This window comes from Lissotriton helveticus, chromosome 3_1 (assembly GCF_964261635.1).
Source record: "Lissotriton helveticus chromosome 3_1, aLisHel1.1, whole genome shotgun sequence".
Lineage (NCBI taxonomy): Eukaryota > Metazoa > Chordata > Amphibia > Caudata > Salamandridae > Lissotriton > Lissotriton helveticus.
In genome coordinates this window covers 380,192,142-380,210,976 of record NC_136061.1, presented here as the reverse complement: position 1 = coordinate 380,210,976, position 18,835 = coordinate 380,192,142, and the positions used below count along the sequence as shown (strand labels likewise).

Here is an 18,835-nt window from a genome sequence, read left to right as displayed (position 1 = left end):
CTATAAAAATGAGTGTAATGTTTCTGCTATGAACTACAGTATGAATATGTGGCATTGAATAACATGCCCAACAATTTGATTGTGATACATTTTGTATAGTATTTGTCTCTTGCCTCACTACCTCACTTAAATCACTTCCCCTCTTCCCCCCACTCAGTTGGGCACACCAGTCTTATGTTTTAATGTCTTTTGTAAATTGTATTCAGACTAATGAGCATCAAGTGCTTGGTGTGATTGAATAACACTCTAGCACCTATCAATTATTTGTTTTATTTATTTTTCCTAATAATACCTTTACACTGTTTTGATCTAATAGTACTGGGACTACCATCTTCTCTACTGTATATTTAGGCTCTGCTGAATGTTCGTAGGATTAGCAGAGAGGCCCACAGAACTATGGTGATGAGTTTCTTCGAGGATGTTAGCTAAAGGGATGAACATAGGATTCCAGGAAGTTCCGGTTATCTCAAAAAGGAATCTATCTCAGGTTTACAACCCTATTTAGAATGGTTTATGTACAACCAAGAGAGGTTTTTATTGTGTAGTCTTAGATTAAATTTGATTCATAACATGGTTTTATTTACCACAAAAACAGACTGGTCACAAAGTCTTGTCAATTGTCCATGTGATGGGCTCTCATCACAAAGCACTGTGCACTTTACCCAGCTCTGTAATTTTCTTTATTGGGGCTTAGAAATTATAAGCCAGCACTTGCCTTGCTAGAGGCACAGGGATCTGAAAAAATTTGCATAACAGTTATTGTGAATTTTAAGCTGCTTTAACCCTTTACAAGGGTATTGGTCATTTTACTAATTTATGAAGAAACTGTACGGCTGAGTACGCTCTCTTAGCAATGTAACTGTAATTGAATCATACATTATTTTGACTATTTATTTCATATGTATTTTATTTTGTTCTTCTTTAATTGTTTGTGATATCTTTTATGATTGCCAAATAACGTTGAATTGAATTGAAATTATTTGACTTGTGTATTTATGTGAAGATTATAAATTGACCACATGAGATGGTACGGTAACCTAAAGTTTTCTAGGATTACCAATAGACTATTCCAACTGAAGAGGCTAAAAAACATTTCTGTATCAAGCCTCATGATGCAGATATCTTATTACAGGAAAATATGTCTGTGGCATCAATGGATAGCCACTAATCTCTCTGGCCTTTATAAATCAGTTGAATCAAATACTTGTTAAATCTAATTGGCTAATAATGTTATCACTGTTTTAAAATTTGTGTTGAGCAATGTTATTGGGTAATGGGAATTTGGATCCCGTGGACTATTTCTGGGACTCAACAAATTAACTATTGTACCTATATCACATTAATCTAGAACTGTATATCCTTTTAAAATTGCATCCGGTAATTTTTGTTCTGGTAACTGATTTTATGGATACATTTCGAATATATTTCAATGGGAAGACCATTATTTCTGTTAGCGTTTGCATTGGATAGACTCAATGTTACTTCATAAACTACATTTATTGTTAAAGTAATCAGCAATTTAGAGTCGCTGTCTGATGATAACTTAGCAAAGGGTTGCAAGTCCAATGGTAGTGAGTGTGTGTGTGTGTATATTTATCAATATATAAAAACGAAAGTATGTCCGTCTGTCTGTCTGTTTGTCCTTTATGCATTACTACACCATTCATCCGATCACCATGAAACTTTCGAATTGTACGCACCAGACGGAAAACAACAATACGTGTATACACAAGCACTCGAATAAATAAATAGAATTAAAACACCATTCATCCAATCGCCATGAAACTTTGGGAAGCTGTTGAGTACACTCCCGCAAAGGTTTCTGGCATAATTTGTTTTTAAATATCGGCCCCCCAGGGCCCTCATATTCTTTAGAATACTGATGTACGTACAAGACGGAAAAACAAAAAATCATGTATCCACAAGCACTCGAATAAATAAATAGAATTAAAACGACACTTTGAAATGTTTTCCGTATTAAAACGAATAAGTGTAAATAAAAATTACACAATGTAAATTAAATGTTATCATAACGGGTTTCCTTGAATTTCCTTTCTTCGGAGATCGCAGCAATGCGCGACGGGTAAGCTGGTATATATATAGGGATTTCTGTTCCAGATGCCTGATTTCACGCTGTAAAGAAATCGAATAAAGCAACCTTGGACCACAATTTTCGATTTATGGTGATGTTTGTTCTCGGAGCGGAGTGCATTGACGTGACTTCGTTACGTCCTGTGAATTTGGATAGTTAACAGGGAGACCTCTGACCCTGTGGGCACCGCAGTGAATGTGTCCCGGTGGTTCTTGGAGGACGTGAAACGTGAGATATATATATATATATATAAATATATATATATATATATATAAAAATATACACACACATAAATATATAAATATACACACACACACTACCACTGGACTTGTTACCCTTTGCTAAGTTATCATCAGACAGCGACTCTAAATTGCTAAACACTTTAACAATACATGTGGTTAATGAAGTAACATTGAGTTTATCCAATTTATTTATTTATTTATTTGTTTTGAAGCTTATAAAGCGTGCGGCTACCCCCAACGGGGGTGTCCCGGCGCTGCAGACGATCGATACCAAGGGGATTCAGTGAGCGCTAGATCATGGTGAAGAACCAGGTCTTGAGTTTACTCCGAAACAGAGACTCTGATGTAATAAATCTAAGATCCCACGGAAGGCGATTCCAAAGTCTGGATGTGGCCACAGCAAAGGCCCGACCCCCAGTTCGTGCAAGATGGAAGCGTGGGGCATGCATCAGGCGAAGATGGTTTGATCTGATGTCTCGTACTGAGTGAGTAACTTTAAGTCTATGCCTCAAATATGCAGGGCCTCGCCCATTGAGAGCCCTAAAGGCAAAGACAAGAGCCTTGAACTGAATGCGGTAGCTCACCGGCAACCAATGCAGTTTAGCCAAATACGGTGTGATGGAATGGCGATAAGGGATGTTACACATCAGTCTGGCCGCGGCGTTCTGCACTGTCTGGAGACGTTTAATGAGGTAAGCCGGGGCTCCCACATACAGACTGTTTGCATAGTCCAAATGGGACGTTATTAGGGCGTACACCACCGTCCTACGTGCCTCAAGTGGGAGGAAGGGCACAATGTTTTTGATCATACGGAGCTTACCGAAGCAGGCTGCCGAGACTTTGTTGATTTGGGTTTTGCAGGACAAAGCCGTATCAAATTGGAAGCCCAAATTACGGGCAGTTTGTACTGGCACAGGGGGGGATTGAGTTCTGCTGGCCACCAAGAGTGAGCTGCAACAGAAGTTTTTTGATTAAAGAATAAGACTTCCGTCTTATCTGTATTCAGTTTGAGATTATTGGTGGACATCCACGAGGCGATGTTCATCAGGCAGCGACGAAAATTAACCATGTAGTCATCAGAGTGATCTCTAAAAGAAAACACAAGCTGAGTATCATCAGCATAAGAGATGACTCCCAGGATTCCACCTCCTCCGCTAGCAGGGACAGATACACGTTGAAGAATAAAGGGCTAAGTGCAGAGCCCTGCGGGACCCCTCAAGTCAATGGTTTCTCAGTAGAGATGTACGGCCTGAGGAAGACCTGTTGCGATCAATCCTTCAAGAAGGATTTCACCCAGGCCAGCGGTGTCCCTCCAATGCCCACATCATGGAGACGATCCAACAAGATGTCATGTGACACCGTACCGAAAGCTGCGGATAGGTCGAGGAGGACCAACATGGCCTCCTCTCCCCTAACCACACACTCGCGAATCGACTCTGATACTTCTAGTAATGCAGACTCGGTGCTAAAGCCTGGCCTAAAGCCCGACTGGGAGTCATGAAGCAATTGATTTGATTCTAGGTATTCGGACAGTTGCTCCTGTACCACTTTCTCTAGGACTTTTGCAGGCTTGGGGAGAAGTGAGATAGGTCGATAGTTACTGAAACAAAGTGGATCAGCATCTGCCTTTTTCAAAATCGGTATCACCATCGCCTGTTTCCACATAGAGGGGAATAGGCCAGAACGCAGAGAGGCATTCCATATTTCCAGCAAAGGATTGATCAGTAGCAATTGATCCAATGCAAACGCTAACAGAAATAATGGTCTTCCCACTGAAATCTATTCGAAATGTATCCATAAAATCAGCAACTAGAACAAAAATTACCAGAGGCAATTTTAAAAAGATATACAGTTCTAGTTTAATGTGATATAGGTATATATATATATATATATATATATATATATATATATTATATACTGGCAGTCGCCAGTAGGTAGTTATAGTTTGGACCTATTTTCCATAGGAAATTCTCAACATTCTATTTGGAATAACTGTGGCATCGGATGACGAATCTTCGCGAAATTTTCAAAACTGGTGGCCCACTCCGGTCAGCTCATATCCTGAAAGTCTCGGGGTGATTTGTCAAGCTGGGGCCGAGAAAAAGGGGGTCCAAAAACGTGTTTTCCCCATGCAATTTCCCATAGGAATCTTTAATCGCAGCTACAGCCGGAACTGCTGAACGGAATTGCACCAAATTTGGCAAAGAAGTAGCCCTTGGTTTCAGAGTCGTGCCTTTTGCTTAAATAGTGTAAATCCCTTCAGTAGTTCCTGAGAAAATCAAAAGTAAAATAACATATATATCTATGGCCGCGGAGGATCCACACACCCTAAGCGCACCCTGCCGAGCATGTGCTGTATTCTAATTGGCTGTCAACACTCCAAATCTGGAAGTGTTGGCAGGCATCTTATGCCTCGGTAGAACCTAAGAAAAAAACTTGAAAAACATGAAAAGGGCCAGGGTAGAAACACCCTTACCCCCTAGGACTGCTCAGGGGGTCCCAAAAGGACCCCCAGGAACACCATTTTTTTTTTTTTAAATCGGCAAAATCCATGCAGGGTGCGCAGATCTTGCCGATTAAAAAGAAAACGAAGCGCGGTCTTCTGCACTTTGATGCTAATTAGCCCCCGGGGGCCAAGTCCCAGGGGCATGTGGAAAATAAAGTGTGGGGGGCCCAATCCCCCCCACACAGCCCCGGGGACCGCCTCCCCTGGGGCAAAGTATGAATAATTGCGGGGGGCACATGGCCCCCCCGCAGCCCAGAGGGCCGCCACCCCCAGGGCTCAACGTTATTGACATTGCAGGGGGTCACACAGCCCCCTCACACGCCCCGGAGACCGCCACCTCCCGGTGCTCTAAAGATTCAAATTGTGTGGTCCATGACAGACCCCCCAACCCCGGGGACCACCACTCCCCGGGGCTTTGTAAAATATAGGAGGGGGCCACGCCCCTCCTGGAGCCATTGATGGCCCTGGGGACCGCCACCCCCCAGGGCCGGCTCGTGCAGTGTCCCGGGGTGCCCACCCCAGGGCACGGTAGTTTGCAATGACAGGGTGGGAGCCTCGCTGCTCCCACCCTGTCATTGCAAACTGCTTTGCTTCATTGAAGCGAGAGCAGGAAAAACCTGCTCTCGGTTCAGTGAAGCAAAGCAGATTGCTTTTCCACATGAGGAGCAGCATTTCAGCTGCTCTCCATGTGGAAAAGCAATGCCGGCTCCCGCAGGACGCGGGGAGCCGGCTGGGACCGTGGGGGTATTGGGGACACCCCACGGTACCCAAAGGAGAGGGCCAGCCCCGTGGGATGGGGTCCCCGGGGCTACAAGTGGCCCGGGAGGTGGGCCACGTGGCCCTCCACCCAAAAAGTAAAAAAATAAAAAATAGAAAGGCCGGCCCAGAGGGATGGGGTCCCCGGGCCGATTAAGGCCTCAGGAGGGGGGCCACACGGCCCCCTCCCACATTTTTTTTAATAAAAAAAAATTAGGGGGAAGGCCTTGGGGGATGTGGTCCCCAGGGTCAAAAAAATTGAAAAAGAAGGGGGGGCTACACAGCCCCCCTTCTTAAAAAAATAAAAAGAGCGGCATTGTGCCGGAGTCCACGCCCCCTCCTTTCATCACTCTGCAAACACGCCCTCTGGCACGTTTGCAGAGGGGGGATGAATTCCCCTTGAATACTGAGGGTCCCTAGGGGGGCAAGTAGCCCACCAGGAACCTCCAGGATGGGCCAAGGGGCTGCATTGCAGAGAGGTGTTCTGAGGTTACGCCCCTTTTTACACCTCTCGATTCAAGGGGAGGTAATCCCCCAACTTAAAACGCGCCATGGGGTGCGTTTGCACAGTGGTGAAGGGAGGGGGCGGGGCCTGAGTTGCAAACAAGCCCTGTGGCGCATTTTAAGTTCAGGAATTAATTGCTCTTCAATCCCGAGGGTCCCTGTGGGCAACTAACCCACCAGGTACCTCCAGTAAGCGCCACAAAGCTACATTGCAGAGTGTTGTAAAAAGGGGCGTGGCCTCTAAACACCTCTCTGCAACGCAGCTCTCTGGCGCATACTGGAGATACCTGGTGGGCTAGTTGGCCCCTAGGGACCCTCGGGATTGAGGAGGAATTAATTATCCAACTTAAAACACGCCACAGGGTGTGTTTGCAGACATGTCACCTCAGACCCCGCCTCCTTCCATCACCATTGTGCAAATATTCCTCTAAAATCAGCCGAACTACGAATTCCGATTTACTCACCTGTTATCAGGAGAGACCTCAGTGCTGCATCTTTGAGCACAGTATTGATCCTGAAAAGTAATTCTAACCATACCAGTAACTTGAATTTCCTTCCTTAGGATATCATTGCCTGCTTTTTGCTGAAAAAGTTTCGAAGTGTCGATTTTTGAAACTTACAAATATTCCTCTTAAATCAGCAGAAATACGAATTCCGATGTACTCACCTGTTTTCAGGAGAGACCTCAGTGCTGCATCTCTGAGCCCAGTGTTGATCCTGAAAAGTAATTCTAACCGTACTTCCCAGTAACTTGAATTTCCTTCCATAGGATATCAATGCCTGCTTTTTGCTGAAAAAGTGTTGATTTATGAAACTTACAAATATTCTCTAAAAATCGTGCCAACGATTTAAACATAATTACTTGCCTGTTTCAGATAGAGGTCCCAGTGCTGAACCTAGGAGTCCAGCACTGGATTACAAAAGTAACGTGAACATACTTTAACTGCAAATTGAATTTACTTCTATAGGATAACATCGGTAATTCCAACTGTAGAAAAAATTAAGAAAATAATATAAATATATCAAAATAAAAATATATTTTTTAAAAATCTGTTTCAATATTTAAAAAAAAATTCTTTCCATTTATATTAAAAATGTATACTGTAATTTAAAAAATAAAATATATAAAATAAACAGTTAAAAAAACTGTACAAAATCAGTATAATCAGTAAAAAATACATATAAGTATTATTACATTTAAAAATTATCATTTAAAAAACCTTCGGAATTCACTGAAAAACCCATAGGTTTCAGACATGTTCTAGTTAGGAATTAGCATTTAAAAAACTTTAGAAATTCACTGAAAAAAACATAGGTTTCAGGGCTGTTATAGTTCGCTGGACATTTCACTTGTACAAAACCATTGAAATTCCTCCGCTATAGTTAGTTCTGCTAACTATAACTTGCGCGCCCGCAATCCACTGCTGATGATGTCACATATTACATCATTCATGACATGGTCAGTGACATCACTAATGACATCTCAAATGACATCACTGATGACATCATCCACATGACAATCAGATACACCTCATCATATAACCTTTCATCACTCACTGTAAAATACAGAGTACCATATTTGAATCCATTGACACACCAATACAAGTTTCTAAAAACCCACTCAGTGATTCATAGATCTACACACCCATCTAATCACTGACCTGTAGATTCACTCATACATGCTGTCAATGATCAATAAACACTATCAAATATACTTATACACCTATATCGACAGTACACACCAGCACACATCCCCATTCCTATTCACTTATGCAGTCCTCCTACTCACTTATGCCTAACAATGGATCATACTTACATTTACTCAGCTACACACTTATACAAACACCATTTAATTTAGGCATATAGATAGTAACTCATACTTAGTGTGTTATAAAATCACTATTACAAGTATACAGTCATCCTTACAGTCACTCATACAATCACTAAATCTTATGTCTACTTATTTATATACAACAACAATCACATACACTGCCTTTTATTTTTCTAGTTTGTTGGACATGTACCATTGAAAGATATATTTGCTCATCAACACACCCATAAATATATTCACTCACCCAAACAACTGTTATAACATGCAGTCTTATCCTCATATACCTACTGAATCAACTATTCACACATCTTTGGACAGTCATCCCCCCCCCCCACCGAACCACACACACATTCATTCTCCCATACAAATACTCAGTTAACTAATCAATAACTAATATAGACATTCACATAGATAGTAACCAACCGGTACAGCAGTTTACACAACAACTGACAAAGTGATACAGATATTCACACAGTTCAGTCACTATCCAATATATTTAGTGAGACACTATAAATTAGTCAAGTAAACAGTCAATCACATTGCTACTAAATCCTCCATCTAGATATTTATATTTATAAATCCACGCATTCTTCAATGCACATTGCTATATATATAATACATATTTAAATAACAAACCAAACCACATTCACTGGATGATGTCATCAGTGATGTCAACAATGATGTCATTTGAGATGTCATCAGTGATGTCATCTGTGATGTCACTGACCATGTCATGAATGATGTAATATGTGACAACATCAGCAGTGGATTGCGGGTGCTCAAGTTATAGTTCGCAGAACTAACTATAACGGAGGTATGTACGAGTGAAATGTCCAGCTAACTATAACAGCCCTGAAACCTATGGTTGTTTTTTTCAGTGAATACATATACACATTTCAGTTTTGAAAAGCACCTCGCTCTTGTTAATGCTGCTAAGGACCTATATACAGCGTTGTGCATTTCTGGTCAGTCATTCTTTCAAGTATTTAGCTAACTTGAAATTAAAACTTATATGTAAAACCCAGTCTATATATATAACCCAATGGCAGTCACTACTGGGTAGTTATACCTAGAACTAGGTTTCCATAAGAAAAGCATTTTGTGTTTACCTATAGCTTAGGTGCCAATTGACACATTTTCTATGCCATTTCCAAGTCATGGCACTGCTCTTTCTCTCTCGGTAGTCAGGCTGCAGCTTCACCACACTGACCCACAGACACATTTTATTCCCCGGCATCTCGGACGAGGCTGGGCCACTGCCCACTCCAGCAGCAAGCAGCAGCCATCGGAAGGCTCGGTGCAGCCAAGCTCCGCACTCGCCGCTCTGCATCATGCCCAGGTCTGCCGCAGATCCGGCTATCATGGCACCAACGAGCACTATAGAACCCACAACTCTGCAACACCACCCCCAGCACCTGTCGATTTCCAGGCAGATGGGGGGGCAAGGCTGGGGCAGATGGGTCAGGTGGAGTCTAGCAACAGCGGGCTGATGGCATGGGAGTTCTAGGCTAAGCGTAAGCGTCCATTGCTGCTGTTTCCACACACCCCCATTCAGCTTAAAACATTCGTGGGAAATCCGCCTTTAACAAGGGCAAATTTACGCATACTATATCGGACTTTAAAGAAGGGCATTTACAAGTAAATTCTGCATTACATGTTAATATAATATCAGCTTTTTAGAGAAATGCAATTGATATTGGAGTTGCCCTCCCTTTCTGTGATTGTGCTCATCAGAACGTCTTCAGTTTTCACTCATAACATTGGTTCCTACCTCTCATTAACAAAGAACTCTTACATTTATTGACAGGTTTTCAAAAGCCACTGAAGGTTTACATTCTCCAAGACCATTCCAATGAGGCTTCAGACTCTGTGGAGGAAGGCTGCCGCGCCAACCAACACCTGAACACGAACATGCAGATTCGAACAGACTCGGGCTCCCCAGGTTTACAAACAGTGAGTACACCCTGCCCATTGCGCCCCATGACACCTAAGAAAATTACAAAAACTGTGCACTCATAGGAATTCCCCAAGATGATATTTACTACGAGGCACTGTATTTCTTTTTCCTTTGCTCCACGATTTTTTTTTAACCAAAGTCATTCTTGAAACACTATCATTAACTTTATTTTCCATTTGCATTTTATACCTTAGTCTCTGACTCAAGATGCCCTCATCCTCCACCAGAATTCATTGCAGAGGTGTCATTTATACTCTCACAGCTGACTCCCAACAGGTCTGCTGTGACACTCTTTTCAATTTATAAAGCCACTTTGGGCACAAACTGATCAATTTGGGTCTGGAACGTTGTTAGAAATGGGGGTCTCTAGTTGGCAATGGTTTTCACCTTTGTCCAAGTAGGGATCTTTGCTTTCTGTCAGCGTAAGGGATGTACGCCCTAATACATCCCCTTCTCACCCCCTTGGTAGCTTGACATGAGCAGACAGGCTTATCTCAGAAGCAGTGTGTAGAGCATTTGTGCACACATACAGTAATATAGTAAAAACACTACAAAGGGACACAACACAAGTATAGAAAAATAGCAAATCTTTATCTACACCAAAAAAGACCTAAATGACAAAAATCCCCCAAGATATCATAAAAAATAGGTTCTTCACAAAAATAAAGCCAGTAGCAATAAATAGCTCCACCTGTGGCCATTACTAGGTCGTGACAGCTGAAAATCCCAAAGTACGGTGCAGATCGCAAGATGCATGGTGTCAGGCCCAGAATCAAATGAACCCCAAAGGACAGTACCTCGGTAAACGATAAACAAAGATGGTGCACAGCTTTGGGGAGGTGTTGCTTCATTGGTGCTCGGTGGCATTGATTCCTTAAGACCACAGGGGAGGTGAGGTGTCGGTTCCTTACTGTGATGCAGGAGAGGAGAGGCGTTGGTTCCTTACTGTTGCCATGGAGGTGACGTCGTGGTGGTGTTAAGGCATCAGCTCCTTACGACGATTCGGGGTCGATGGATTTGGGAGGTCACCCTCGTCAGGAATCGTCTCCGTGATGATAAAGCACCGGCATTGTTGAGGTCAGGTCTGCGGTGCAAGTCTGGGCGGAGTGTTTTGAGCGTCACAAGTGGTGCCCCCGGCTCTGGTGCGGGCAGCGGCCTCGGTGGCGGCATCAGAGTTGGTATGGTGCAGCGTCTGTAAGCGTTGGGCTACAGTGTAAGTCAAGGCGTTGCACCGTGAACCTAATGAGAGGTGCCAATGGCTTTGTTGCAGGTCACAGCATAGCTCGCCGGTGTCAGTATTGCTATTTCCCTGCGAGGCAGCAGACACAGCAGTTCCTGGAGCAGGAGGACAAAGGGAATGAAGTCTTTGTTTCCCTGAGAATTCAGAACAGGAGGCAAGCTTTACACCAATCCCTTGGTGATATTCTTCAGGCAGGATACACAGCACACAACAAAGTCTTGCTCCTCTACTTTACAGAACCATCCACCACAGGCCAGCCCCACACAGCACACAGCAGAGGGGCAGTACTTCTTCTTCAGCTTTCCTAGCTCTTCTCCTTGGCAGGAGTTCATCTTGAGTCCAGAAGAATTCTAAAGTTCTGGGGTCTGGGATCCAATATTCATACCCAATTTTATTTTGTTCTCTTGTGTCAGAGAGACTCTTTGCTCAGTCCAAACCAGTTCTGTCCTCTCTGGCTCAGCTTCCTGGCAGGAGGTGGAGACTGCATTGTCCAAGGCAGACTGGGCCCATTCAGGTGCTGGTAAATCCCCTTCCACTACTCTAAGTCCAGGTCTATTCAGCCAAACCCTGACTCATTCAGGAAAGGAAGGACACACCTCAACCCATCCAAGTGGCTATCTGAAGAGAATGCACATCTCTAGCCACTGTCACTCCAAAGCCAGACAGTCAATCCACAAACCAGCAGAGGCACACAGGATGGCTAAGCAAGAAAATTCCCACTTTCTAAATAGTTCATCATCATCATCAAAATTACTTTATTCGGTATACAACAATACCATACAAGTACAGCACGAATAGAAAATCACAAGGATTGGGGTCTAATACAAAGATGCCTATACAATCAGTGCAAAAATGTTAACAGATGTCTATACAATTCATCTCAAATTATAAGGGTAAAAAATTGGAGGATCTGGAACTCCTGAACAGGTTGCATTTGGGGTAAGCCGGGAATGGAACAAGGGAAGTATAAGACAGGCATGATGGGAGATGGACCCCCCTCCAACATAGTTCATTGTAAAAACCATCATGAGTACTAGTGCAAAAAAATTAACATCAAGTGCCATCATCCATCATCTTTAGTGTTTCTCAATCTTGCGGCCATCCTTAAAAAGTTAACAGTGCAGAAAAGTGTAAAAACCTCTGCGGACAATTTTAAAAACAACAGAGCCACCTTTGCCTGTTTGAACCTGTCATTCTTTAAAATACGTTTTAAAAATAGCTTCCTGTGGTAAGCATAGAAGAGGCACAACAAAACAAAGTGGAGCGTGTCCTGCGGAGACTTTTGGTCGCAGCCGCAGGGGCCCCTCAACTCAATAGATGCTATGTACCCAGAAAAATTCCCCAGTGTGTGGTGAAGTAAGTTCAACCTAAATAGAGTCATTAAAAATCTGTCCTGTGCATTATAAAAATAGGACAGGTACGGTTCCATACCTCTGCTGGATTTAGCCAGGAGGTGGGCTCTCACCGACGGTTTTGCCAGCTCCGTGTCTTCCCTAATGGAAGCCATTTTCTGTAGGAATGCTGACTTGATAATAGCTTTATCCCGGGCTAACAATTTTGTCGGATGATTAAAATAATCAGCATGGCCCTAACCTGAGAGGGTCTCCCTTACGTATTTAAGCCAGGGGATATTCCTGCCCGGGCTCCCGGGTGATACCATCTGTTATTATCTGCTGGCATAAAACCGCTTCAGGGTTGGTCCATATTTTAAGCCAACAAATAAGGGGTTTCAGTTGAATCCTATCTCTGATGTAAGTGAGACCCAGTTCTTCATGAATCGAATGGGAGGGTGTAATCTGGGGGACTCTGAGTAGCCGCCATAGGAATTTATTTTCTTCGATTTGGATCCTCGATGGGTCGATGAAACCCCAGACCTCACTGCCATATAATGTTTTGGCATAGCAGATGGAATTATACAAGTTCAGGATTTGCTCAGGTGACCAGCGACCCAACCTGTGTGCAAAGTTCATGATTGCCTCAGAAGAGCTGGTTAAAATTCTGCATTTCTCATCTGACAGTATTTTAAAACAAATGCGACTATCAAGTAAAATTCCCAGATTAGAAAATGCCTGCATTTTTTCAAAACAGTGGGTGCCGATCCTATAATTACATTTCCTGCATGACCTTTTTCCCATCTCCATAATATATGATTTGGAGAGATTGGCAGATAAATTCAGATTCTTTATAAAGTTGACAAAGCCATCTATGAGGTGCTGAAGGCCCCGCGCAGTGCGTGACAAAAGCACTGCGTCGTCCTCGTAAAGTAAGACAGGGATCCCTCTTCTTCCTATCCTCGGACAGTCCACCCCTAGTGCTCCCAGCACCTTATCTAAGCCATTAATGTATAAAGTAAATAAAAAAGGCGCCAGGATGCAACCCTGTCTCACACCGCTATAGCATGGAAAGGAATCGGAGGTATCTCCCTCATCGTTGTATCTAACCTGGGCTGAGGTGTACTGATGCAAAGTACTTAAAATGTTGACCAGGCCTGTGTTGACACCCAAGGCCCCCAGTAACTCCCACAGTTTCTTGCGGTTGACCCGATCGAAAGCTGCCATGAGGTCCATGAATGCCAGGTACAACGTCTCATCACTAGCGACGGTGTACTTGGCTACCAGGAGGTAGAGATTAAGACATTGGTCAGAGGTTAAACGACCCGGCCTAAAACCATACTGGGTGTCCGAAATAATATCATGTTCATCCGCACAATCCATAAGCTGATTAAGAATGGCCCTCCCCATGACTTTCACTGTTACATCGATGAGGGAAATAGCCTTTAACATTGTGGGTTGTCCCTATTGCCCTTTTTAAAAAATCGCCACGATTATCGCAGTAGACCAGGATGAAGGCATGCCTGACTCCACTGCTGTGTTTATCACTCTGGTTAAAATGGGTGCCCACATGTCTTCCTGAGTCAGTAGAATGTCTGGAGGGATCCCATCAGGGTCCGGGGCCTTGTTCCAGGTCAGGCCCTCAATTCCCGCTTTTATCTCTCCCAGGGAAAAGGAGTTTGGGCAACCCTTGTGTTTCCTATCTCTACTGGTGGCGCTAGATTGCTCATGCTATCATGATTATAGAGGCCTTGAAAGTGCTCCACCCAGGACTCTGGCAAGACAAGGCATGCAAGCTTGGATATATTCATGTCTTGGAAGCAAGGTTTGTTTATTATTTTCCAAAATGCGGTTGTATCCCTTGATTCGGCTGCTTCCCTCAAATTCTCCCATGCCTGATGCTGCAGTGAGATTTTGAGGTGTTTTAATGCCTGTTTGTACCGCCCCCTGCAGGTGGACACCATTGTCATGTCTTTGGGGACAGTCTTTAAAGCTACCTTCAGTTCCCTCAAGGCGCTGGAGCATTGCCGATCGAACCACCTAGGTATGTCCTGTTCCTCTCTTGGTAGTCTACACCTAAGCAGGCCGTCGATACATTGGGCGACACCTTCAAATGCTGTAATTAGGTGTGCCCCCTCTACTGTTGGGTCTAGACACTTCCAGACCTGCTGATCATTCTCCGTAAGTAGCACCCTATAACATTTTTCACACTTAGTGTTAGACCATCTCAGTCTCCTTCCTTGGTCGGTGGCTAAAATTGTACCCCCGATCTGCTTTCGGTGTGGATGCTTAATTGAGTCAGGGTCCCTTATGATTAACACCAGAGGGTTATGATCACTAAAAACACTAAATTCTACATTAAAACTTATGATCCGGCACTTTAAGGAGCTCAGAACAAAAATAAAATCAATAACAGGGGCCCCTCCCCTTGCCTTTGAAAGTTGGGTGAATCCGATGGTCCACACCCACTCGGATGAGGTCCATTGTTTGTGTGAGGGCATTTATGCCCAGGAGCTTGCTTAACTCGCTTCCCTCCCTAGTATGTTCCATATGCAGTCCCTCTTCCCTTGGGCAAGAGGACCATTCCCCCTCGCTACTAATCAAGTGGGGGCACAAATGGCACTTAAAATCCCCATGTCCTGCCGGTGGCCCCCCAGTCAGTCAGTCTAGATCGCTTAGAGCGGAAACACTTTGGAGTGGCGCATATCGATTGAAAGAAGAGGCTAACTGACCCTCCCAAGTTGGCCTGAGTGGATGTCGCCTCAAGTCTTCACGATTATTTAAATGCATCTAGTCCCTATAAAAGAAACTGAGTAGGAGCAATCTAATACTTGTGCCACCCCCTCCTGAAAGATCCCCTTCCGTTGGTTATTCAGAAGTTCTCTTGCCAACTCCGGGTACCTAAAATTTAAAATCACGCAATCTCCCGGAAAACCCTTCCTGTTGTTTCCGATCCAGGACACTCTTCTTGCCATGAGGATGTGTCTATGATTTCTGATATTGAAACCTACATTATTAACCAGCCAGTGGACTGCTCTATTGATCATGGAGCGCGCGGTTTCTCCCCTCTCATCGCTGCATGCCGGGATCCCTGTCAAAACCACAGTGTAGGGGCTTGAGGCCGGCGGGAGGTCGAGTACAGGGAGGCCCGGGTGTTTGGTGCCTGGTCCGCTATTAATTACCCTGTTTCATCAGGTATAGCGGATCTACCCTCAGGGGGTCTAGTTGCTATAAGGGTATTGGGTCTATGCTCTAACCTCTCCTCCCTTGTCTGCCCATTGACTTCCCTGTTGCTTGGTGGACCTGGGGCCTTTCCCTTGTTTGTTCCCTCTATTGGGCCCTTCTTTGCCGCCTCCTTCCTATCCATGGGCCGATCGTGTTCATTGTTTATCCCCCCCTGCGCTTTCTTTCATATGGGCTACCTTGGGCTGTGTGCGGATCTCGGCGTCCCCCGCCCGTTAGACCTTAGCCCCCTCATCAATGAGGACGGGATACTACCTTGTGCGAGTAGCCGGAAAAGTTGCCCCTCGATCACATTCAGTCTCTCATACAGAGGCCCCAACAGGGAGGTTAACATTATATCCAGCTTGGACCATAATTCTCTATCCCTTCCCTGAATAATCTCTGTCTCCCTACAGTTCTGACACTGGGTAGAGGTTGCAGGCACCCCTTCTTCAATGACCCCCTTCACTTTGGCTCCTCCCCTCTGTCTTGATTTTTTCAGTATGTGATGTTCCCCTCTCCTTGAACTATTGCCTGGGGCCTTGGCGTCAGCTAAAGTGGTGGCCGTAGTTAATATGCCCTTGGCCTGCAAGGCCTTTTTGGATCGGGCGATCACCTCGCCGCGGTCCCTTGGGGTGAGCCTTTTATCTGACTCATCTATAGGTGTCACGTCCTCCTCTTCCCCTGACCCTACTAGTTCAGGTGTCATGGAAATGCGGCCTGTAGGGCCCTCCATCTCTTGTATGATGTTCTGTGTCTGACTCAAATCGCCGTCAATGAACTCGATGGCTTGTGGCGATTGACCCACCCCCTGTGGTAATAAGGTGGCGTGAATTATAGCCTTTGTAGTGTTACTGATTACCATATTAGATTGGCCGGGGGGATCCCAGTGAGACGGGATGTACACATAGCTATAGGGCCCATGGAAGATCTCTTGTGTTCTATTAGCTTGTCCAGGGAGAGTCTCTTTTCTGTTAACTGGATTTCATGAGTTAAAAGGGACTCAGCCCTTGTTAAAAAAGCATCCAGGGTCCCCTTTACTCCCCCTCCCCAACCACCGAGCTTACGGCTTTACGTTTACTCATTTTGCGAATAGTAATTTTGTAACAGTCTCAATAAATAACAAGAATGGGGCCACTTTAGGATGACAGTGCTCAGCACCTTGTGGTAAGCAGAGAGTCTGGAGTGTCTCAGTCCTGTACGCCCACTCTTTGACCGCCTCCTATAACTTGGCGGTACAGTGCTGGGCCAATAGGTGATGATGTCAGGCCCAACCCCCGGTCTTCTTCCAGATATATTCTAGTCCCCAAGAATTCTATAGATCTGGGTAATTGAATAACTAAAAATTAAGGGGGGTGGCCCAGCCTGGCCTCTTCTGGCCCCTGATGGGCGCGGACGGGCCCGACCTTGGCCCGGGCACGCCCGCGCACGTCCCTTGCTGCGGGAGGGCTCCGCGTCCTTTGAGGGCCTTCGGCGCCCTCTGCTGACGCTTGTGACTAGCGCCAGCAGGGCACCCTGGGAGATGTGGTCCTTGTTGCGGCCGGCTCCCTTCTCGGCGGCGGGAGTCCAGCAAGCAGGGCAGAAGGCAGTGGGTTGATCCAAATGAAGCCATTTCCCTCACGGCAATAGCAAACTGGTAAGCAGAGAGTCTGGAGTGTCTCAGTCCTGTACGCCCACTCTTTGACCGCCTCCTATAACTTGGCGGTACAGTGCTGGGCCAATAGGTGATGATGTCAGGCCCAACCCCGGTCTTCTTCCAGATATATTCTAGTCCCCAAGAATTCTATAGATCTGGGTAATTGAATAACTAAAAATTAAGGGGGGTGCCCAGCCTGGCCTCTTCCGGCCCCTGATGGGCGCGGACGGGCCCGACCTTGGCCCGGGCACGCCCGCGCACGTCCCTTGCTGCGGGAGGGCTTCGCGTCCTTTGAGGGCCTTCGGCGCCCTCTGCAGATGCTTGTGACTAGCGACCAGCAGGGCACCCTGGGAGATGTGGTCCTTGTTGCGGCCGGCTCCCTTCTCGGCGGTGTGGGCGGCGGGAGTCCAGCAAGCAGGGCAGAAGGCAGTGGGTTGATTCGAATGAAGCTGTTTCCCTCACGGCAATAGCAAACTGGCCTTGCCCGTCCCCTAAATAGTTGAATTTTCAAACACACAATATTAAAATCATCTTTGCTAAAAGATGGATTTTAATATTTTGAGTTCAGTCATACTAAACTCCAGCTTTATACCTTGTCCCAATGAAAAGATATACTTATAAGATGTTATAAATATACTCCCACTCTATCCTATGAGACAGATAGCCTTTCCATAGTCAAAAACGAAATACACTGTATTTCACTATCAGGACATGTCACATACACCAGTACATGTCTTACCTTTCACATTCACATAACCCTGCCCACAGGGGTACCTTGGGTCTATCTTAGCGGTGACTCATATGTAATAAGAGGAAAGGTTAGGGCCTGGCAAGTAGGTGCACATGCCAGGTCGACATGGCAGTAGAGACTGCATGCAGACACTGAAGTGGCAGGTCTGAGACCCCTTTGGAAGGCAGCTTGTGTGGGTGGTACAATCAGGCCCACTAGCAGCATTTGACTTACAGGCCCTGGGCACACACAGTGCACTGTACTAGGGACTTACTACTAAGTCAAACAAGCCAATCATGGCCACACCAATCCATATGCACAATTTACATAGGGAACACCTACACTGTGGCATTGATTAGCAATGACAAAGTGCCCAAAGCATCTAGACCAGCAAAACGAAATCCAGCACACAGCAGAAAATAAAGGAGAATGAGGCAAAAAGACTGGGGAAAACCACGCCCAGGATGCCAGGTCTAACAAACGTGAAGACCTTATCAGCACAGTGGACGCATAAGAGGATAGTAAACCAGGAAATATTCTGGCCCAGGTCTGTTGTAAAGCTTTTGGGCGGGGGGCATCAGAGAGAGGTCAATGTGAGATGCTGGGATTCGCAAACACTGGCAGAACAATATTGTTTTTAAACACATTGCAAACTAGAGGAAGGAATGGGATAGTCTTTGGTCCACCTTACGAGTTAGCCCTGGGGATGGTATGTAGATAGGGGTGAGGGCAGGCAGGAGGGCAAATGTCCTTTAATTTCAGTTGGGGTAAGCTTTTTCGGCTCTGCC

General features: G+C 45.1%; 1 protein-coding gene across 2 annotated transcripts in view; it reads left to right on the top strand.

Annotated features, from left to right (window-relative positions):
* FOXN1 (forkhead box N1) overlaps positions 1–18,835 on the top strand; it is a 540,119-nt gene that overhangs the window by 303,509 nt on the left and 217,775 nt on the right. For both annotated transcript variants that reach the window (XM_078680116.1, XM_078680115.1), the window contains exon 3: positions 9,739–9,884. In XM_078680116.1, the coding sequence (XP_078536242.1) occupies positions 9,843–9,884 (42 nt within the window). In that variant the 5' untranslated portion in view covers positions 9,739–9,842. The remainder of the gene's footprint in view (positions 1–9,738; positions 9,885–18,835) is intronic.